The 24157-nt window shown below is 37.1% G+C and overlaps 1 protein-coding gene across 7 annotated transcripts in view; it reads right to left on the bottom strand.

Annotated features, from left to right (window-relative positions):
- Positions 1-24157, bottom strand: part of SPPL2A (signal peptide peptidase like 2A) — a 53126-nt gene that overhangs the window by 3669 nt on the left and 25300 nt on the right. Inside the window, exons 7-17 of one of the 7 annotated variants that reach the window (XM_084894265.1) lie at positions 23528-23624; positions 21983-22084; positions 20477-20558; positions 19623-19697; positions 16090-16146; positions 15842-15895; positions 15316-15418; positions 14441-14521; positions 11470-11630; positions 1415-1516; positions 632-733 (exon numbers count right to left, since the gene is read on the bottom strand). In XM_084894265.1, the coding sequence (XP_084750391.1) occupies positions 665-733; positions 1415-1516; positions 11470-11630; positions 14441-14521; positions 15316-15418; positions 15842-15895; positions 16090-16146; positions 19623-19697; positions 20477-20558; positions 21983-22084; positions 23528-23624 (983 nt within the window). In that variant the 3' untranslated portion in view covers positions 632-664. The remainder of the gene's footprint in view (positions 1-631; positions 734-1414; positions 1517-11469; positions 11631-14440; positions 14522-15315; positions 15419-15841; positions 15896-16089; positions 16147-19622; positions 19698-20476; positions 20559-21982; positions 22085-23527; positions 23625-24157) is intronic. The other 6 variants (XM_084894264.1, XM_084894268.1, XM_084894270.1 and 3 more) reach the window with 6 other exon arrangements.

Raw genomic sequence — 24157 nt, 5'->3', positions numbered from 1 at the left:
AAAGGATTCTCCATTTTTTTTTTTTTTAAAAAAGAAAGATTTTTCTCTTTATTTTTAATTGATTTCTTTTAGAAGAAGGAGAGCTAGAGATAGTGCAAGAGGGAGAAATATCGTGCGATTGCCACCGAACCCAAAACCTGGGTGTGTGTCCTGACTGGGTATGGAAACTGGCACCTTCTGGTGTACAGGATGACACTCGAACCAACTGAGCCAAGCCGGCAGGGTGAATTCCCAATTTTTAAAAATGACTCAGAATGCTCTATGGAACTGAGTACTCCTCTTGGAGCAATGTGCTGGTTCAATATCCGGGCTCCTAAGATATGATCAAAGTGACAATGAACCCTCCTTCCAAAAGCCTAACCATTGGACTCAGGGCCAATGTGGTAAATGCTTTCGCTGGATCTTCCACTATTTCCATTTTCCTATGTGGATAATGCTCTACATGGCAGTAGGAGCTCCACCACAAAAGGAAGACATTCCTGATGCTGTTCCAGGACACTAGTGCAGGCGGTGCCCACTCCTAGAACTGGCAAAACTACAAGTGGCCGCCGAAACCAGTTTGGCTCAGTGGATAGAGTGTCAGCCTGTGGACTGAAAGGTCTCAGGTTCAATTCCAGTCAAAGGCATGTACCTTGATTGCGGGCATATCCCCAGTGGGAGGTGTTCAAGAGGCAGCTGGTTGATGGTTCTCTCTCATCGATGTTTCTAACTCTCTGTCCCTCTCTCTTTCTCTCTGTAAAAAATCAATTAATTATATTAAAAACATACAAATAAACAAACAAACAAACAAACAAACAAAAACTACAAGTGACCCCACAACTCACTGTGAGACTACCTGCTGGTTTGGGACAATGTAACCTGGATGACACCTTGAATTGACCTTAAGATAATTTAAAAATGGTATGTGAGCCCTGGCCAATGTGGCTCAGTTGGTTGGACCCGTGCACCAAAAGGTTGCCAGTATGATAGGTCTGGGCACATGCCCAGGTTGTGGACTTGATCCCCAGTGGGGCTGTGCAGGAGGTAATCGATCAATGATCAAAGTTCCACTCTCACAACAATGTTTATCTCTCTTTCTCTCTAAAAACAAATATATATATAGTATTCTTAAAAATGATATGTGAAATTTTGTATGACAAAAGTTTCTACTAATAAATAACCTGAAGGTACTAAAAGGCCAAATGATACTAGAAAACAAAATCAAGAATACATTTGCTATAGACTAATTTTAGAGGAATTATCAGTTAAACCTTCTCAAATGTTCACTTCAACTCTGCCTATATTCCCATGGAAATCTTTCTATATTTGGGAATGAAGAAACAAAGTGTTGGCTGAGACTGGTTTGGCTCAGTGGATAGAGTGTCAGCCTGAGGACTGAAGGGTCCCAGGTTCGATTACGGTCAAGGGCACGTACCTTGGTTGTGGGCATATCCTCAGTAGGAAGAGTGCAGGAGGCAGCTGGTCGATGGTTCTCTCTCACCAATGTCTCCAACTCTCTATCCCTCTCTCTTCCTCTCTGTAAAAAAATCAATAAAATATATATTTAAAAAAAGGAACAAAGTGTTTAAATTTTTTTTGTGTGTGTTTTTACTCTGCTCTTCAGATAAAATTACTTTAATATGGAAAATTGTCTTTGTAAATATTGTCAAAGATTTTTAGGTAAATGATTACATTTCAGTATTGGGATATACTTTTTTGCTTTCTCTTTTATCAAGAAATAGAAGAAAATACCATCAAGATAGTGTTCCTGTTTTTGTAAACTGATCCCAAAAGTTTTAGTGTTTTTTGCAAGAGGAGGTAGAGAGGAATCATTCCCAAATGGGGTCTCAGGACTTGCCAGGCAAGAATAAGCCTGAACTAAGGCATTTAGCTGACAACTATCTCAATAAAGGAGATAGCTTATACAGCCCACACCTGCTGATACTCTCGGAGCCTTCTCAAGTCCTCAAACTATCAGTTTTGAGGTCCCCTATTTGACAAACATAACGCCCAGATGAAAGTGGTTACATGTTTGCAGCCCTTCGAGGGGGGAAAAAAAGCCAAATCAAAACAGGTAGCATATTTATTAAAAGCATTTCACTACATGAAACATAAGATGAAGTTGTAGAAGAGTTGATTTAAGTAATAATTTAAATGAAGGAGGGGAAGGAGAGGCACGAAAGATATATTTAGCCCCTCTTCTTTCTAAAAATGTAGAAGCTCTGGGTGTAAGACATTGGAGCTGTGGGGGGGGAAAGAGAACGGAAGCAGCCTCAGTAGGATGGGCTGAAACCCCAAGACCTATTTACTCTGGCAAATGTAACCTAATGAAATAATAGCCTACATACCTAAGTTATAACATGCTTCTTTTTTCCTAATATAGAAATACATTACTTTTTAAAAAACACTTTCAAAAATCAACTTATTCAGAAATAAATATCTCTATTCTGTATTTACTTTTCTTTAATGACTTATCAATAAGAAAAATATTATGCTAAGCTAAATACACCAACCAGAGTCATATAAATATCACATGATCTCACTTATATGTAGAATCAAATGAAAAAAATAAATTGTCCAACAAAACAGATCCAGAGACAGAAGCATGGAACAGACTGATGAATCTGAGGAAAGGCAGAGGGTGGGGATAGGAGAGTGGGGAGAGATTAACGGGGAAACTTAAATGCATGGACACAGACAATGGTGTAGTGAACGCCTGGGAGGGGTGGGTGCCAGGTGGAGGGGGTCACTGGGGCAAAAAGGGAGACACCTGTAATACGTTCAACAATAAAGATAAAATTTTTTAAAAACTCTCTCTCTCTCTCTCTCTCTCTCTCTCTGTGTATATATATATATATATATATATATATATATGTATATATAAAACAAACAATATAGAAACATCATTTACTAATAGCCCTGCTTATTTATTAAAAAATGTATTTTTATTGATTTCAGAGAGGAGGGAGAGAGAGAAACATCAGTGATGAGAGAATCATCGATCAGCTGCCTCCTGCACACCCACCCCAATTGGGGATACAGCCAGCAACTCGGGCATGTGCTGACTGGGAATTGAACTAATTGAACCGTCACCTCCTGATTTATAAGCCAATGCTCAACCACTGAGCCACGCTGGCCGGGCTAGCTCAGCTTATTTATAGTTGATCCAGGCTCCAGAAACAGTCTAATAAAACCCTCATTAAAGTGGGGTAACCGGAGAGTTGTTGACACTAAAGCGAAGTTGTTCTAAGTATCTCTACTCTCACTTGTCAGTGACAGCTTGTGGCTTCTAAAAATAATTAGAAGCACTAGTAATATTTAACAGAGACAATCCCATTGTTTACTGATCATCAGCATACCGAAAACTTACTTCCCACCCAGAGTAAAATTGCCCATTGGAGGTGGCTGCAGAATTCTAACTCCAGCCTTCCCCGTGTGGTCAGCAGTTAAGAGTGTTGGCCCATACACCGACGGGTCTCAGGGTGGGATTTCCAGTCAAGGGCATGTACCTGGGTTACCGTTTCCATCCCTGGCAGTCATGGCTCATGTGGGAGGCAACCAATTGAAGAGTCTCTTTCATATTGATGTTTCTTTCCCCCTCCCTCCCTCCTTCCCACTCTCTCTAAAGATCAACAGAAAACATATCCTCAGGTGAGGATTAACACAAAAACAAAAAGATCTAACTGCAATGATTTAAGAATAGAAATAAACAAAAATCCCCTAAAATGATTTCTCTTAATTGTTTTATGTGCCAAAGAATGCTACTCTAGAGAAATGAACCTTTATTTACACTAGATAGATCTTGGACTTTGAGTAAAACTAAATATATGAAACCAAATACTGAACTCTTGATGTATTCTAGAAAAAAAGTTGATAGAAAATAGTGATAAGTATTTTTGAGCTATAGAGAATACAATTATGATTTCCAAATTAGTATTATTTTAGCGATATCCTATAGAAATGTTACTTTTTTAATTGATCTTAGAGAGCGAGGAAGGGACAAGGAGGGAGGGAGAGAGGGAGGGGGGGGAAAAGAGAGAGAGAGAGAGAGAGAGAGAGAGAGAGAGAGAGAGAGAGAGAAAGAAAAGCATTGATGTGAGAAACATCTCATCAGTTGGCTGACTCCTGCATAAACCCCTACCCAGCATCAAGTCAACAACCCTGACGGGGAACTGAACTGGTGACCCTTTGGTGCACAGAATGACGCACCAAATCAATTGAGCCACACTGTCCAGGGCAGAAGTATTACTTCTTTTGATCAGAGAAACTCATGGAAAGGGCTGAGAGACTCCAAATAAAATACTAAATTATTTCAATGAAATCTCTTAAGTTTCAGCAATAATGAGGCATACTTTACCCTTTGAAAACAACGTAAAAGGCTACCAGGGATACCCATGACATTGGAAGTCTCCATGGAAAGTCCTGCTTTCCCCACTCGTACTCCACTCCAACATCAGGCATTAGAATGAACCAAACGATTAACAGCATAAACTAACATCCATCACTTTTGAATCCAACTTTATTTTATATTAATGTTTTATATTTGATTATTTCAAAACAGTACCAAAAACTTTTGGCACTTGCGGAGGGTGCTGGAAGAGGGGATAGAGGACATAAAAAATGGTGGATGAGACTTAACTTAGGCTGGTGAACACACAATACAGTGATGTGTTATAGAATTGTGAACCTGAAATCTGTATAATTTTGTTAACCAGTGTCACCCCAATAAATTCAATAAAAGTAAACTTCACTTGCAAAAAAATGATTATATATAAAGATTGTAGGCATTTAAGTCTAGTTTAATGTTTTTAAAAGTGTTTCACTATTATAATACCTTATAACAATTTTGGTAATTTTATGAGGTCTGCTAACATACAATCAGGAAGCTTGTACACACACACAGAGAGAAATGAGTAAAGGTGATTGAATTAAAGACTGATCATTACAGCTGTTTGCATGAAGACTTTCAATAACACTAACTGAGAACGTACAGTGTATAAAACACTGTTGTCAGCATCGTGGGCTCTTAACACCTAGGAACTAATATGTAATGAGGGAGGCAAACATAACTATCTACACTACAAGGCCTGATGTTGTAAGTATTTAAAGTATAATTAAAAAAATATGAGGAAAAGTGACTTAATTTCAATTGGGGAACCCTTAGCTATATGCTTGGAGAAAGGAGATTTTGATTTGGGAGTTACACAGGAATATTCTGGAAACAGACTGGCAATACTATAATGACAATGAAAGTAGGAGGAGAGGAGGGAAGGGAGTATTATGATACTGTTAGCCTAAGAGATGAGTCAGAAACTGCCTGAGGATGGTCTTCAGCACTGGCCCTCAAGCCTGTCTTACACTGGGTCCACACTAGTCCTCTCCCTATTTTATCAGGCTTATCGAGTTTCCCTGCCTACTTCCCCTGATTTCAACAACCAGCTGTCTCACCAAATCTTGGGCTAACTCACCACCATGGATCACACATTCTCTTGCCTGCCTATAGATCCAACCTCATTTTTCAGACAAGGAGACAGTTTTAAGAGATTGAGTAATTTGCCAGAACTGATGCCAAAGCCTGGAATATACTGTCTGTATGTAACCTATACTATACCACAAATGACAACATTCAAGCTTAATTAATTTTGACTTTAAAGGTTAGACAAAAACAATGAGAGATTTTCTTTTTTCAAAAACTTTAACCAGGGAATAATTTTGTGAAGGCATTACATTTTATAAGTTTCAAAAATGCTAGTTTTCTAGAAAAACAAGACTTTCTCTTGGCAGCAATTTATAATATCCTGCAACCAGCTTGCTTGCTTAAAATTTCAGCAAATTTCATTCTTCATATTTAAAAAAATCTGTGCACAATAGGAAAATGACAGCATTTGACAGATGTTTTTTTTCCCCCTCTGAGATTGTGATGGCTATCAAATCCTTTTACAAATAAGTTAAAGGAACCAGATTTAACAAAGACCCAATGTTTTAATACCCAAACCAGGAAAATGTAAATCTAGTAACTGAACTAAAAAATTACAGCCAAACCAACAAATGAACCAAAACAATCACAAAAAAATCAATTCTTACAAATAATAATAGCAAATACATTTGTCATGTTTATGTTGTGCCAGGCACTACACTAAGCGTTTTGCATATATTACAATAATCCTCTTAAATAGAATGACGACTATTCCATTTTACACTAGAGGAAACTGAGGCACTAAGAAGCTAAGTAACTGGCCTAAGGTCACATGGCTGATAATGAACAAAATCAGAGTTACAATGCAGTCAGTCTGGCAGCAGACTCCACACTTTTTTATTACATTATTTTATATTCTGAATGTCTTCACCTAATAAAATCATGACACCACACTATAAAAGTGAGAAGTGTTATAACCAAAGTTGTTCTATCTTTTCAGACAATTTCAAATGGATTTTCCTACAATTAATTGTCTTATTTAGCTACTAAATTGGTCAAAGCCCCGGAGTCTGCCCTTCGGGGCCATTTACTATTGCTTTGTGTCCAGCTGCAATGATCTCTCTTTCCCTTTATATGTAGCTGCTGTGAAGCAGAAGCATAATTTTTTTCAAGTTCATAATTTTTAAGAGTGAAACTCAGATGGTCCATGGCAGAGCATCTGTTCAAAGGAAATATAATGCATCTGTTGGCTGAATTCCTTCCTCCCCTTTCCCTTCAATAAACATCATGGAGAAGAGAGGAGAGGTACTACAATAAACCTGAGAAAAAGTAAGCTGTAAAATATTTCCAAAGGGAAATAATGTTATTACATCTATGTATATCACATCTCTAGACATTCAATTCTTTATATTATGTGTTGGCATAAAAAGATCTGGAAGCTCCACACAATCTGTTCAAAGTAGCTGCCCCTTGAGGGTGGGTGTGGGGATAAAAGAGCTAGAAAAGGGCCTTCTATGTTTACTTCAGACACGATTGTATTGCCTTTAAAAATGCAAACATTGCCCGGCTGGTGTGGCTGTGGGTGGAGCGTCATCCTGTGTACCAAAATGTTGCCAGTTCCATTCCTGGTCAAGGTACTTGCCCAGGTTGCAGGTTCAGTCCCTGGTCAGAGTGTGTGCATACAGGATACAGAAAACCTGCCATGTTTGATGTTTCTCTCTCTCTCCCCCCACCCCTTCCTCTCTCAAAATCAATAAAAACAAAAACATTTAAAAATAAATAAATAAATAAATAAAGTGGAATTTAAAAATGCAAACATGCATTACTTTGTAATTAAAACACACAAAAAATAATCAAAAGTAAAAACAGGGCTGGAATCTACATAAAAATATTAGTTCATTAACTGCCAATAACATTAACCTAGACTTTATTATAATAGAACAAAGATGACCAGGAGTACTCTAATGAACATCTTTTCATATCAATTTTACCTGAGTTTTTATTTTCTTGACAATGTGCTGAAGAGAAGTTACTAGGTCAAAGGAAATGGTAAAATAATGTATGGTACATGCTTATGAGATAATACGACATAGCCATTAAAATGATTTTTGCAAGAAATTTAAAATGAAATAACTAACATGCAGTGGAGAAATAAGATAGAAAACTATTTAGAATATGGGATCATCCATTCACCTATCCATTTATCTAGGAAGGCGTAAAAAACACACACCTGCATCTTAGGAGTGGCCATCTCTAGGTTGGTGGGATTATTGGTGGACTTCATTTTCTTGTCTTTTCCTACATTTTCAAACTTTTCTGTAATAAGCACTATTTTTATAATAAACTACTTCAAAATCTGTACAGGGTGGGGCAAAATTAGGTTTACAGTTGTTCATCTAGAAAATACAATACTAGCAATTAATAATAATAATACAAGAATAAACTGTTTCATATACTAACAACTATAAAACTATTTTTGCCCCATCTGTATCAAAGAGAAGGGACAATTTTAGAAGAATAAAATGCAAATAACAAGAAATACATTTACTTCTGTAAGATATCATATGTGCTCTCACTAACAATCCCAAATTTAATGTCTAACCTAAGTTTTAATGCTAACCCTAAACAAAATCCCCCATGTTGTCCATCACAATCAGTTAATCAGATAGGTGCCCTAAGAGTTAGAAACCTCTTGCTCACAATTCTTCCCGAGTCTTTTCTCTCCCTCTATGCTCTCACTCACTCTTTAAGTATGTTGATGACACTCCCAAATTTCTATCTCTACTTTGGCCTGTCTTTTGCACATCAAGGGACATTTATTCAACTGCCTAGTATTTCTTCCTGGTCCTACAGATATTTTGAAATGTTCAAGATTGAATTCATATTCAACATTTAACTTGTCCAACACTGAATTTATCATCTTTTTCCTCAAATTTGCTGCCGTTCTTTATCTCAGTGAATGATATCACCATCCACCCACTCAGTTACTTAAGCTAGAAACCTTGGACTTTACTTCCTTTTCCTCCCCCTCCATTGAATCTATTACCACACCTCATTAATTATGACTTTATTTCTCTTGACTTTGCTCACTTCTATCTATTGCATTACACCCTTTTAATCTTGCCGCTTAATTTCTCTTGACTTTGTTCACCTCTCTCAAATCGCTCTGCCTTCCTAATTCTGGCTAGTATTGATTCTCATTGTAATAGCTGGCACTAGGAATTGAACTCAAGCCCCTTTGGTGCGCAGGCTGACACTCTAACTACTGAGCAACACTCTAAATTTTTTTTTTTTTTAAATATGTTTTATTGATTTTTTACAGAGCGGAAAGGAGAGGGATAAAGAGTAGAAACATCGATATGAGAGAAACATCCATCAGCTGCCTCCTGCACACTCCCCACTGGGTATGTGCCCACAACCAAGGTACATGCCTTTGACCAGAATCGAACCTGGGACCCTTGAGTCCGCAAGTCGATGCTCTATCCACTGAGCCAAACTGGTTAGGGCTCCTTCCCCAGTTTTCATTTCCTACAGCTCCCCTGGTAATGCTTACTCAACATTATAGTCATCCTAAACCACATTTGGTTCCTAGAATGTGCCATACTCTAGTCTTTGGTTCCTAGAATGTGCCATACTCGCTTCCCTCAAGTCTTTGAAGACATGGCTTCCTCAACATGGAATACCTGGCTCAGTTAAAGTCTCAACATAGAGTTAAAAATTAAAAAAAAAAAATTTTAAATATATTTTTATTGATTTCAGAAAGAGGAAGGGAAAAGGAAGAATCAGAAATATCAATGATGAGAGAGAATCATTCATCAGATGCCTCCTGCATGCCCCCTACTGAGGTTCCAACCCCCAACATGGGCATGTGCCCTGACTGGGAATCGAACAGTGACCTCTTGGTTCATAGGTCAACACCCAACCACTGAACAACACTGCCTGGGCAAATTTAACATTCTTTAAAGCCTTCCACAAATCACCTTTGACTCGCTCATGAACTTATAAGCACTGGGTATCCCTTGCTAGCTTTCATGGCACCTACCATAACTAGTACAATTATCACACTGTATCATTAGTGACGCCATCTGTATCCCCCATGGCACTCTCACTTCTAAGAGGTCATGAGACTAGACCTGTTTCTAACTTGTTCATATTTTATCACCAGCTAAAATAGTACCTGAGTCACAGAACTGCTCAATAAATATTTGCTAGATGAAAAAATATAAAATTATTTTTTATTTTTTAAAAAAATATATTTTATTGATTTTGTACAGAGAGGAAGGGAAAGAGATAGAGAGTTAGAAACATCGACGAGAGAGAGTCATCGATCAGCTGCCTCTTGCACATCCCCTACTGGGGATGTGTCCGCAACCAAGGTACATGCCCTTGACCGGAATCGAACTCGGGACCCTTCAGTCCCCAAGCCGACGCTCTATCCATTGAGCCAAACCGGTCCCGGCTAAAATTATTATTTTTTAAATGATGATGAAGAGCCTGGCTGGTGTGACTCAGTGGTTGAGCATTGACATATGAACCATGAGGTCATAGTTTGATTCCCAGTAAGGGATGTGTAGGAGGCAACCAATCATTGATTTCCACTTATCAATATTTCTCCCTCTCTCCTCTTCCCCTCTCCCTTCCTCTCTGAAATCAATAACAATTTATTTTTCAAAAATGAGGATGAAGAGCATTTATTGGGTTGTGGCTTTCAAAGGCTAGTATAGCAGTAGAATATGTGTTGTAGGATATACTTTATTATTTTTAATCTGTAAAAGTAAAAATTCTGTGTCCTCTTAATGGAAAAGTTGCAAGCTATCTTACTAGTTTAGTCACAGATCTTGTGACTATAAATTAATTCTATGTGTATAAATACTACATTTTGAGACAATGGCATTGTGAGGTAGCTAAGGCAGGTGTTGTTACTTTTATCTAAATTTCAGAGAAATTACAAAATTTATCAAAAAAGAATTCCAGACCAGTGCTTTTCTAATTGGTCTAACTTAATGTGTTAATCACCTCTTGTTAAATAAAGGTGATATTACAGACCAACTACAAGATGAATATGAACTTTGGACTGTTTATCTACTAATAGAATGGCGTCATCCACCCAAAGTACCTTTGTTTTGTTCATGTGACCACTGACACACATGCATGGGGGGATGGGTGGAGGAGTGCAGTTTGTGGTAATAGGGCAAAGCAGCACTAACTGCCTCGTGAAGGGATCAATGCCATGACCCTGACCTCCATGGCTAGGGTTTCCCAACCCTCTTACATTTCAATGCAAAGAGATTTTAGTGGAATACCAAGACATTCAGAAAAAGGAGAAAGGAGTTTAACTTCAATGAAGATACAAGTCAAACACAGTAGTCTGGTATTAAGAATTTTTGTGTCTTAGAATTTTACAAAAAGCTCAATCTGAAATGAGCGTCCTATTTAATTTATTTAGGCCCATTTAGATGTTGAAGAGGGCATACTTTTTTTTTAATCCTCACCCGAGAATATGTGTTTGTTTTTTTTAATGATTTTTTTTTTTTTTGGGGGGGGGGGGGGGGAAGGAAACAGAGAGAGAAACATCAATCACTTGCCTTCTGTACATGACCAACCTGGGATCAAACTTGCAACCTTCTGTTATATGGGATGATGCTCCAACCAACTGAGCCACACTGGGCAGGACAAGGGTATACTTTTTAACTGCAAAACCTTAGGACCCTCACTCTAAATAGGTAATGTCAGTCTCAAATCCAGTAGTTAAACATAGTTTTATATTCCATGAAATCTACTTTAGTGTGCATTCTGAAAACATGTTGAAATGTGTTTTGCTTTTGCCTGATGACCTCCCACTCCTTCCTGAGTCACCAGGATTTTGGCATCAGATTGCAGTGGTGATGAAAACTGATGATGCAGCAGGTGGACAGGAAGGGGCAGTAGTGGAAAAAACTTAAAGGACATCCTAAGAGATCCAAGATAAATATTTGGCACATAAGAGCTTAGATATATATATAGGCAGTTCCAGCCAAAGTTAGTCACTGAATTATTTCATAAGATAACTTGGCATCTAAGATACAAGCACATACCTGATAGCTGTTTCCTTTCCAGAACTTTTTCATTTCTTTACGTCTCCAAGCAACAATTGAGGCAGTAATAAGTGTGCACGGTACTAAATAGAGGAGAGCAGGTTGCCCCTTTTTCATCAGCACCAGAACAACAAAGGTAATTATCATGCCAACAGCATAGGCTGCAAAAAGAATACCAAATATCAGTCATTTCTGAATGCTTCCAAAGGTGGATTTTAAAATATTTAAAAATATATTTTTCTATTGATTTCAGAAAGAGGAAGGGAGACCAAAATATCAATCATGAAAGAGAATAAAAGATCGGCTGCCTTCTGCAAGCCCCCTACTGAGGATCAAGGCCATAACCCAAGCATGTGCCTTTAACTGGAAACGAACCTGGAACCTTACAGTCTGCAGGGTGACCCTCTGTCCATTGAGCCAAATCAGCTAGAGCTTCTTTTAAATTATTTTTTGTTTTTTATTTCTATTCATTTCAGAGAGGAAGGAAGAGGGAGAGAGACAGAAACATCAATGATGAGAGAGAATCATGTATCAGCTGCCTGCTGCACACCACCTACTGGGGATTGAGCCTGGAACCCAGGCATGTGCCCAGTCCGAGAACTGAACCGTGACCTCCTGGCTCATAGATCAATGCTCAACCACTGAGTCATGCCAGGCGGGCCAAAGGTGGATTTTTAAAATCCCTAGTTGAAGTACTGGTTTTCAAGTATTTGAGGATGATTTTTCCTATGACTTCTTTTCATAATTTCATTATTTTCCTAGACAGTAATTAGGAGAGACATTCGATAGGGCTTTTGAAAAATATGGAAACTGATTAGTATAAATTCTAACCATCAATCATCTTACCTAATAATAGACAAACGTAAATTGACCATACCGCCATCATACCCACAGCCAATCAGAGTGAGTATGCAAATTAACTCAACAAAGATGGTGGGTTGATTTGCATATGCAGGCTCAGAGGGGCTAGATGCCTCTGGGGGGGGGGGCGGCAGCAGAGGGAGTTAAATGAGCAGTGCTCTGGACAGAGGCGGGGACTTGCCAGCTCCCGGGTGGCTGGGAATGAAGTCAGGGAAAGGAAAGCTTCTCGGTATTCTTTTTTTTTTTTTTTAAATATATTTTATTGATTTTGTACAGAGAGGAAGGGAGAGAGAGAGAGAGTTAGAAACATCAATGAGAGAGAGTCATTGATCAGCTGCCTCTTGCACACCCCCTACTGGGGATATGCCCGCAACCAAGGTACATGCCCTTGACTGGAATCGAACCCGGAATCCTTCAATCCCCAAGCCAACACTCTATCCATTGAGCCAAACTGGTCTCGGCTCTTTAAAAAAAAAAAAAAAAAAAATTTTATTGATTTTTTACAGAGATAAAGAGAGAGGGATAGAGTTAGAAACATCGATGAGAAAGAAACACCGACCAGCTGCTTCTTGCACACCCCTTACTGGGGATGTGCCTGCAACCAAGGTACATGCCCTTGACTGGAATTGAACCCGGGACCCTTCAGTCCGCAGGCCAACGCTCTATCCACTGAGCCGAATGGGTTTCGGCAGGAAAGCCTATTCTTGCATGAATATTGTGCAATGGGCCTCTACTAGATAAATATAATAATTCAAAAAATGTCTCATGTACCTGTCACCATTAAGGATTTTGAGTTGTCTCACATTTTAGATAACTAAAATTGGGACCTGTAGGTACTAATGGTTGCTTTGAAAAAAAATCTTCACATTAATTATGTATTTCCTTGTCTTGTGCAACAAGAGAATACCAAATATCATTTCATCTTTTCTTAATGACTCAGGGTCTCATTTTGAAGATGGAATCTGAGAATATTGGAGCTGGAAGGGCCTTTATAGACAACTGAGTCTACCTCATTTTACAGATGAGGCAATGGAGGGCCAGGGGAGTGAAGTGAGCTGGCCAAAGTGACACAGCAGAACTGACAGTCCCTATTATTCACCTTTCATGGAGTGTTCTTTTACTGTATCACAGTAACTGGCATTAGATTCTTAATTTGTTAACGCCCTTACAGAGTGCACACTTAATGGCCTGAATCGTCTTCTTTTTTCATTTTTTATCTCTTCATTCACTTATTGTTTCTAGTTATCAGGTACCTATTTCTAGCAACACCATTTTCTATTGCTAACCTACAATTTTAATTTTCTAGATTTAATTCGACTGTGGAATTGAAAACCTTGCCAGAATGGTACCTACTAGTAAATGGCTCTGGTGCAGGCCATTTACCTAAAAGAACTCTGGTGGCCGAAACTGGTTTGGCTCAGTGGATAGAGTGTCGGCCTACAGACTGAAGGGTCCCGGGTTCGATTCGGTCAAGGGCATGTACATTGGTTGTGGGCACATTCCCGGTAGATGGTGTGCAGGAGGCAGCTGATTGATGTTTCTCCCTCATCGATGTTTCTAGCTCTCTATCCCTCTCCTTTCCTCTCTGTAAAAAAATCAATAAAATATATTAAAAAAATAAAAACCAACTTTGGTGTACGTACTTTGATATATCTATTTGATATCTCCAAAGTAGTATTTTTGGCTTCCTTCCTCCTTTCTGTTCTCAACAATAGAAACACAGAGATAAGTAACAACTACTTGCTGTTGTAGGTGAGATGTTATTGTGCCATAAATTCATTTATATAAATATGTAGTTATCCGTATTTTTAAAAATCTAGTACTATATAATTTGACTACTTGTGTGCCAGGTGCTCTAATAAGCATCTTACATATAAAATGTAATGTTTTTCTTTCACATATAATTTCCATTTTAAGTCTCAAAAACCTTGTGAAGTAGGTAGTAAAGTATAATTATTCCTTTTTGATGGGAAAAAATATTTGTCTTATTTATTAGTTAGTGATGACGAATTAGAATTTAGAGCTCCTTATTTTTAGACCTCTACCTTTTCCTACATATAACACAATTCAAAATAATAATAATAATAATAATAATAATAATAATAGTTACCAATTGTGGAGGAGACATAGTATATAGAAGAAGAAGAATTAGTCTGCTGATCAAATCTTCTACAGAATGCAATCAACAGGCCTTAAAAGAAAAAACACTCCATGTTATTTTCTTAAAACCACCACAACTAATAACACAATGCTGTTCTATTTTCTCTCTACTTGGCTTTACTATGTAAATAAAATGTTTTTTTGGTGTGTGTGTGTGTGTGTGTGTGTATTTTTCATAAGAGCTAGTACTTTTTACCCATCCACAGGCACTTAGGACTTAGGGAAACAAAAAGAAAGATGAGGAAGGACAAAATGTCAGCTAATGGAGAAATATTTCTAAACTATATTTTCAGTAGGCTAGGGTGAATTTTATTCTATAGGTAGCCCAGTGAAGAAAATAATGCAGAGTTGCAAAAACTGTCAGAGAAGACATGTTAAAAGCTGGTCAAATCCATATGGCATATGCTATATTGTTTTGAATTGCAGTACCCTATAGGGCAATGTTTACTATGTTTCTAAATAACTTTTCCTAAAACATAACTATTATTTAAAAACAGAAGTAACGGAAATTACAATATATTTAGTATTATTAAAATTTTAAAGAGTTTTGAATATATTATACTTCCTTAAGGAAGAAGGTCAAACTGATTCTAGTTGCTTCCTCTAAGAGACTTTTTGAGCCATGGAAGATAAACTTTGGTTGTTACCAACTGGGCTTGTCTTCTACCACTCAAAATGTTTTTACTTTCTTTATTATTGATCCCAGCTCTGTCTATAGCCAAGAAATACTTAATACAGAGTAGGTAACTTTTAACAAATACAATACATTTGACAAATTGAAATGATTTGTATTTTTTACTGAAACTGTTACAAACAATTGCTTACCTGGTACAATAATGTCTCCAAAACCCAATATGGAAACTGGCATGGGGCATACACTCATTACTGAGAAATATGCCAGCTTTGGTACTTTGATGACTACTGGTAACTATAATTATTTAAAAAAGAAAAAAGATAAAAAAGAGTCATCAATAAACCCTCTTGGGAATTTTTACCCAAACCTATTAGGAAAGGAAGAATTAATATTAGAATGATTGTTTTAACATTTTAAAACTGACATTTAGAAGAACTTGAAATTGGAAAACATAAACTAGACACATATATTCTGAATGTGTAGGAAGCGTAAAAGAAAGAGACATGTGGTTTTGGAAAAATGAAACCTGTGTAGGGTTAACAGTATTAATTCTAGTATCCCCACATCTAACCTCTTTTCAATTTTTAGCAAAAATATGACTCAGGCTTTGAAAAAAAAAATTTTTTTTTTAATCTGGATTTTTTCCCCCAAAGAAGAGTCTTGTCTCAGAGGCTATAATTTAAAGTCCAATGAACATATCTGAAATACAATCCTTACTTTCTCATGGGGAGCTGAGGGCTGAGCAGTGGCTTCCACCAAGTTTCCATCATTCTAGGATGAAACCCAAGTCAATAGGTATTTAATAATTTAGAATAACTAAGAAAAGGGCTATATTTTGTGAGAAATAAAGTTTTACAATACCTGGACATGCACTACATGACAAATTAATTACATAGGGAGGCAAATTATTAACTGGACACACATACATACACTGGCAGCCAGTTCTGTTTAGCTGCCATCGCTACCTTTTCGTTATTTCCAAAAGGTCCAGCTGCAAGTTCAACCATGATACTCTCGCCGTTCTAAAATCGAGAAGATGAAAGAAATTGTCCAATCATTTAAAGAGAATAATCTAACAGTATTCAAGAATGATTTGGCCCTGTGGATTATGGCCTACCATAAATTAATTTTTTAAATGCACCCCAAGCCCAGCTGCTGTGGTACATGGTTAGTGCCAATGTATGAACCAAGAGGTCACAGTTCTATTCCAGGTCAGGACATATGCCCAGGTTGTGGGCTCAATCCCCAGTAAGGGGCATGCAGGAGGCAGCCAATCAATGATTCTTTCTCATCATCGATGTTTCTCTCTCTTCCCCTCTTCCTTCCTCCCTGAAATCAATTAAAAAACATTTTAAAACTAACTAAATAAAATACAACTTTTTTTCCTTAAACAGTCTCTGTAGATAACAAAAATTGGAGTAATCTGAAACAAAATCCACCTAGCAACACTGTTCCTCTTTATCAGAACTCAACAATTTTCAGAATCTGACAGATAATATTCATTTTTTAATATTTAGATTTGTATTCAATATTGGTAACTTTATTTGAATAAATATACATTTGATCTCTGGCTACTCCCCACAGTAACAAAACAACGAAGCCAAACTTGAAGAGACCCAGCCCTAAAGAACTTGAGATGCTTCTCAAGACTAACTCCTGTCCAATGTCAGCCCTGCCTGCTTTTATGTCCCAACCAAAACATTAACCTTAGCTGAGTTCTCTCCCTTGTGTCTGGCTCAGGCTTGTTATGTGGGCTCTGTGACGAGCTCATTAAAAAGTTATTTCCTGCCAGCCAAGTTTGCTGTGGAGAGGGGAAACATTCTGAGGTAGCGAGCTTTCTATAATATTAGGATAAATATGTCACCAAAACAGGTAGTGGGAAGGTAAATTAATGCTGAAGTTTAGGAAAATTGATTTACAAACAATAGTATTTTACATGTGGGTGGGTGCAAAGGAGAAATCAGTGGAGTGTTTTTAGGAGTACTTTGCTGATACCCGAGCTAAGAGATAGAAGGATAAAGTCCCGAGCTAGAGGAATCTTTTCCTCATGTTAAGCTTCAGGTTACTGGAGGGTTAAGTTACAGAATTTAGAAAAATAAACTAATATTGAATACAGTTCCTTACAGCAATCTTCCATTGTGTGATTCAACTTTTAATTAAAAGAATTTGGCTTGTTTCCTAATTGTTATTTAAAACATTTAACTGAAGAACATCATCAATATCCTCTCAAACAGTCCAAGATATTTGAGTAACTACTATCTGCAAAATACTATAACAAAAACTATAGTGTGTGAAATAAAAAATGATGCCCTAGCTAGTTTGGCTCAGTGGATAGAGCATTAAACCGCAGACTGAGCGTGCCAGGTTCGATTCTGGTCAAGGGCACGCACCTTGGTTGTAGGATCAATCCCCGGCCCTCCTCAGGTTGCGTGTGGGGAAGCAACCAATTGACATTTCTCTCTCCCTGTCTCTCCTCCTCCCTTCCTCCCTCTCTAAAAACCAATGGTAAAATATCCTCGAGAGAGGATTAACAACAAAAATGAAGACAGGCTCTTATTGTCAGTACTAATAGACACTGGCCCTGCTAACTCTTTAAAAGTTTACTAATTCCAGGGCTGAGAACATGTTTAGACTGTACAATATTTAATCCTTGAAATTTTCAGTGAGAACAACAAAAGTAAGAAATTGCATATCTGACTTTCATTTTGAATTACCTACTAAAAGGTCTATTACTTCAATAAAAACAAACCAGACTGAGAAGTCAGTGTTAAAGTAAGTCTGTAACAATGAACAGAGCTAAGAGCACTTCAATCTTTCCACGTGATCAGACTACTAGGAATTCCTAGTTGGTGGGAACTAAGATGGAAAAAAAGGAGATAAAGAATTCCCTAAGCACAGAAGGAAGAAAGAGAGCTCAAAGACATCTTTATTATTACCCTATACTTTTAAAATTCAAAAGCTTTCTATGCATAGAGATTGGAAATGGTTTGCTGGCAGACATGTTTGACATTTAAAAAGTAATGCTAATGTTAAAACAGAATGGAAAAATTATTTTAAAACAAGAATCTATATAGCTATAGCCACTGTAAAATTTATGTGTCATACACTATGACAATCTGTTGGCCTATGACAATGGCTTTCTAGAGAGAATGGTTTACTTTCAATATAAGATCTCTGATGAAGTGCCTTATAGGAACATTTTATTAAGCCAAATACATTGATACAAGCTAGGACAACTTTAGATCGAACTTTAAAACATGCTTTAATAAGTTAACAATTTTTGTTATAATCCGTAATAATAGTTCTATGCTTTTGTATGGTACTATTGCAAATAAAATCAATTAGTCAAATGGCTCATCATCAAGGCACAGAAAGATGCTAGTAAGACAGTTGGGGTAGCTGTGACTTAGGGCAATTTTAGCTCCCCAATGGGGCACATGTTTGGCTTATGCCATTATAGCAAGTACCTACTGGAAGTGCAGAGTTTTACAGATGGCAGGGGCTAAAGAATGAATAAAGAACTAATGGGGGGGGGGGGAAGTGATTATAATATCAAATATTAAATATGTGAAAGTAATAAAGAATAAAGAGATGATAGAAAGCAAAATAAAATAGGGGAAGTGGGTGAATTAAACAATAATTTAAAATATATTCATGAGGTAGGAATAAGGACAAAATAGAAAAATTGGGCAAGTAAGACTACAACATCCACCCAACACCTCTCCCTTATACTGAGAACAGCACCTTCATTTTACTGAGGAGCTAGAGGCAGAGCTGCAAACAGATGACCCAGGAGACACCAGTTGTTAGGATTCTAACATCATGGAAAAAGCCAGTCTGAGACTGTGAACACATGGACAGAAGCAGAAAGGACCAGATGTAGCCCAGTGTCTCGTTTCTGCTGAGGCCAGCCCCATCCTGACCTCTGTACACAGCTTGGGTAGACAGGACCTTTTTGGTACAGAAAGGGTAAGTTGGGTTCTATTAGTTGCGACCAAAAGAATTTTACTGATGGAAGAGGGAGGAGGGAGGATGAAATGCTAGCTACATGCCTTCACACAATGGATTAGGAAACTGAAGCACAAAGAGCTATGTGACTTATCCAGGGTTAGAGGGCACACGTTAGGCCTTCAGATTGCCAGTGTGGTGCTCTCAGATGACAGCTACAGAAATGGGAGTAGCAATGCCACATTTTCATCATTATTGTTGTCTATTTTATCTACAGCAAACATTTTCTGTTTCACAATAAGAAAAGATACTTTAAAAAGGGTAGGAAGCAAATTTATAGATATTCTCACATTCACATCAGTCAGCAGACATTTTTTATTTAGCAGAATGGCTTAAAGGCTTGGGGAAAAAAAATTCCTAATTTCAATGACAATTTTCTTAAGAGAATTAGAACTCACTCAGGGTAAACATCTGCAAAACCAATAACCTAAGAGCAGGTTTAAGATTCTCGTCTTTTAGAATGTTTCTCATGGGTTTCAAAATATCATACCTTTGTGATGAATGGTGTTATGAAAACAAAAAACACATCATAGAAGAGGAGAAGGCCTAGAAGTATCACACATGACTGTTGAAAGAAACAAATTTAAAGGTCAAATTTCCCATATCTAAATTAAGAGATTGTTTTTCAAGTTATAAATAAACATGTGAACATACATTTGAACACTATTTTTAAAAGCATTAATGGTTATTACTATTTATAGTTTTAGTCTACAAATCCCATTAAAACTTCTATGTTCTTTATCCTATTCTTTTCATATAAAAAAAGAATCAATGACCAAAGAAATGTTCTTCCCTGTTATTTAGTCCTGTAAGAATTTTCTAAATTAGGCATATTATGTAAATGATTTAGAATATTTTAGATAGCAAATCAGTGGTTACCTGGGACTGTGGTTTAGGATTGGTTACAAAAGGGCACAATAGAGCTTTTGAAGAGATGAGAAATGTTTAATTTGATTGTGACTGTGGTTACAAAGTTATAGATTTGTAAAATTTCAATAAACTTCACAGTTAAGAAGGGTGCATTTTATTATATGTAAATTATATCTCAGTAAAGTTGTTTTTAAAAGAAAATATTATCGCCCTGGCCAAGTGGCTCAGTTGGTTGGAGCATTGTCCCACATACCAAAAGGCTGCAGGTTCAATTCCTGGTCAGGGCACATAGCTAGGCTGCAGGTTTGATTCCTAGTCTGGGTACATATGGGAGGCAACTGATTGATGTTTCTCTCACATCGATTTTTCTCTTTCTCTTTCTAGGTTTTCTCTTTCTCTCTCTCTCAAATCAGTAATAATTTAAAAAACAGAGAGAGAAACAATTATTTTAGCTGTCAGAGAAGTATACCTTACCTTGAAGTTGGGTAACTTCATTGTTTTAATTAAATTCAGGCAGAAAGCAATCCCCAAGATATCCTGTAAAATCCAAGCCCACCTAAAATAAAAGAAGTTATTCTATTATTTTATCCAGTTACTTTCAGATGGAACTATTCTTTAAGTTTATTTTTTGTTGACAGTATTTCCCCCCACTTTTCTCTCCACCCTACCCCAGCCTTCACCCCACTATTATCTGTGTCCATGGGCTGTGCAAATATGCATTAAGTTCTTTGGTTAATCTTTTCCCATCCCCCCACCTCCCTCCCCTCTGAGATATGTCAGTCTATTCCTCAGATGGAACTTTTCAAAAGAATAAAAAACCTCTATTTTCCATATTTAGTAATTTACTGCCTTAATAGAATAATTAATACTACTATACTAAGGAAAAGTTGAAAGACTACCTCAGAAGAATGTGTATCAGACACAAATGGATATTTATCTTTAATCTTTGAATTTATACATGTCTCTTTCTAGAAAGGTCACATATAACAAAGGATAGGTTGCTAGAACATAAAGGAAACAGGAGCTATACAACATACTCTATCAAAAAACGATATGCATAATTCCCAATTGATTTATCTTACCTGAAGCTGCCTAAAATATATGAACTTCGCTCCCAAATTTTAGGGTATTAAATCCTTTGGATTTTACTAATTTCATTAATAAAACATTAAATAAACTTAAATATAATTTTTTTTCTGGTTATCTTTCCTGTAAATGGATGAAAACCAGTATGTTTTTCTTATATCTCCTTCTTTATTAAATAAAAGGTAGCCTACTCTAGTATACTTATATTCTTTTGCACTTTTTTCACTTAAAAATATATTCTGGAAATGACTGCATATCAATTCACAGAGATCTTCATTCTTTATAGCTGCACTGCATTCCACTGTGTACTTAATTATGGCTACATCATAATTAAGTCTATATGTAATTAAGTCTATTTTAGCTTAGATGTTTAAATTACGATTCACATTTCCTTTTCTATATGACCTCAAAACCATTAACACAAAATCTACTTATTTAACATGTAACTTTTTTCAAAACTATAATGTTCTGGGATAAAAGCAAAACTTCCATAATAATAATAATAATAATAATAATAATAATAATAAATAATAATAATGAATACAGTAGGTCCTCAGGTTATGTTCCAGATCTGTTCCTATGGAGCAATGTCACTCACAGGGAGCACATGCACAGCGGTAATGAAGTGAAACAGTAAAAAAAAAAAAAAAAAAAAAAACAATCACTGACATTTACTTGTGGTAAACAAATGATAAAAATATAAAGCACATATGTACACACGTGGAAATGACAGAACTTTTTTTTTTTTTTAAATAAATAAATGGAAGATGGCGATGTAACCACGAAACGACATATGTCGAGTCTGACGTAACCCGAGGACTGTCTGTAATTATCAGGACAAGGCATAAAATAATCCATCCATAACCTAAAAGCAAATAAACTAAGTGGTTATACCTATCTTCATTTCTATACACAGCCCAAACAGCAGCTATTGCTATGCACAGTCCAGCGAGAAAAATAAGCCTCACTTCAATGCTTCTGCCACGACACCCAATCCTAAAAGGACAACAAAAGAAACAGGTGGTAATAGGTTAGTTTACCTTGCAGATGAAATAAAATGTTTATTTACTGTGAGAAATGACAAATATTAACACAGTCACAAGAAAGCTTTTATAATACCAATCTAAAAGTCTTGATTTTAAATAAAAATAATAAAGTAATAAAATATGCATAAGTTCAATAAAACCTTATGATAATAGAAATATTTCATATTGGGGCTCCCTGCGGCAATTTCTTTAAAAATATTTTTTATTGACTTTAAGGAGAGGGAGCGAGAGATAGAAACATTAATGAAGAGAGAGAATCATTGATTCGCTGCCTCCTGGATGCTATCCACTGGGGATTGAGCCCACAACCTGGACATGTGCCCTAACTGGGAATCAAACTGTAACCTCTTGGTTTATAGGTTGATACTCAATCACTGAGCCACAACGGCCTGGTCATGTGGCAATTTAGCACTTGGAATGTGGCTAATGAAACTGAGGAACTAAACTTTAAATTAAATTAAATTAAATTAATTAAAAAATATATATTTTATTGATTTTTTTTAGAGAGGAAGAGAGAGGAATAGAGTTAGAAACATCAACGAGAGAGAAACATTGATCAGCTGCCTCTTGCAAACCCCCTATTGGGGATGTGCCTGCAGTCAAGGTACATGCCCTTAACTGGAATCGAACCTGGGACCTTTCAGTCTGCAGGCCTACGCTCTACCCACTGAGCCAAACCAGTTTTGGCTTTATTTAATTTTAACTATTTTAAATTTAAATAGCCACATGTATACTTAACTACACGGATTTAAAATAAGACTCCCAGCCGAAACCAGTTTGGCTCAATGGATAGAGCATCGGCTTGGAGACTGAAGGGTCCCGGGTTAGATTCCGGTCAGGGGCATGTGCCTTGGTTGTGGGCACATCCCCAGTAGGGATGTGCAGGAGGCACCTGGTCGATGTTTCTCTCTCATTGACGTTTCTGGCTCTCTATCCCTCTCTCCTCTCTGTAAAAAATCAATAAAATATATTAAATAAATAAATAAATAAAATAAAATAAAATAAGACTCCCAAATTTTTCTTGTATCTTACCCAACAGGCAAATATGTAAATTGACTGTACCTTCACTATGCCACCAGCCAATCAGGAGTGATATGCAAATTAACCCAACAAAGATGGCGAGGTTTTTTGTTTGTTTGTTTTTTGCATACTCAGGTGCTGAGTGATGCAGGCAGGACACTTGCAGCATTCTACCCCACCCCTGGTCTCTCAGAGCCTCTGGGCAGTGGGAAGGCAGGGCCTGAGCGGAAAGGGGTTGGGACTGAGGGGAAAGGCAGTGCCAGCAGCCAGGGAAAGGAAAGCTCATTCTAGCAGAAATCTTCGTACATTGGGCTTCTAGTTGTTTTATATTACAAAAACCAACATTACAGGATGCCTCATAAGAAATACATACGTGCATTGTCCATATGGAATCTTATGAATTAGTGCAGCAAGACAGTTGTATAGACTCATTGCTGATGCTATGCAGAAAATTGCTATCATAACATAAACTAGAAAAAAAGAAAAAAAAAACAAGACACTAAATTATATGAGAACAGAAAAAATGTAACAAGAAAATATTTACAAAGCAATATTAATTCTTTAGCTTTCTCTTTGGATCACAATACTTTCTTTTTTTTTTTTTTTTTTTTTTTTTTTTTTTTTTTTTTCAAATCAATCTTTATTGTTCATATTATTACAAAGGTTCCTCATTTCTTCCCCCCTCCACCAGGTTCCCACCCCACCCTCCGCCCCCTCCCCATCACCCATTGTCCTCATCCATAGGTGCACAGTTTATGTTCAGTCTCTTCCTCCCTCCCTTTCCCCGATAGTAAATCCCTTTTCAGATAGTAAATCTGTTACTTAGCATTATCTCATATCAATAATACCTCCACATGCCCAATGATACACTTCACACAAAAGACATTTCCAAATAGGTCAACCAGCCTCATCCAGGCCCCACCCAAGGCACTCACAGATCAACACCCCAGCGCTATACTAACTCAACACATCCAGATCTAAGCCTTCATCACTTGATTCAGCA

Source organism: Pipistrellus hanaki (genome assembly GCF_964339955.1).
Source record: "Pipistrellus hanaki genome assembly, chromosome: 1".
NCBI classification, from domain to species: Eukaryota; Metazoa; Chordata; class Mammalia; order Chiroptera; family Vespertilionidae; genus Pipistrellus; species Pipistrellus hanaki.
The sequence above is the reverse complement of the archived record's forward strand: the minus strand, read 5'-3'. Positions and strand labels throughout refer to the sequence as shown.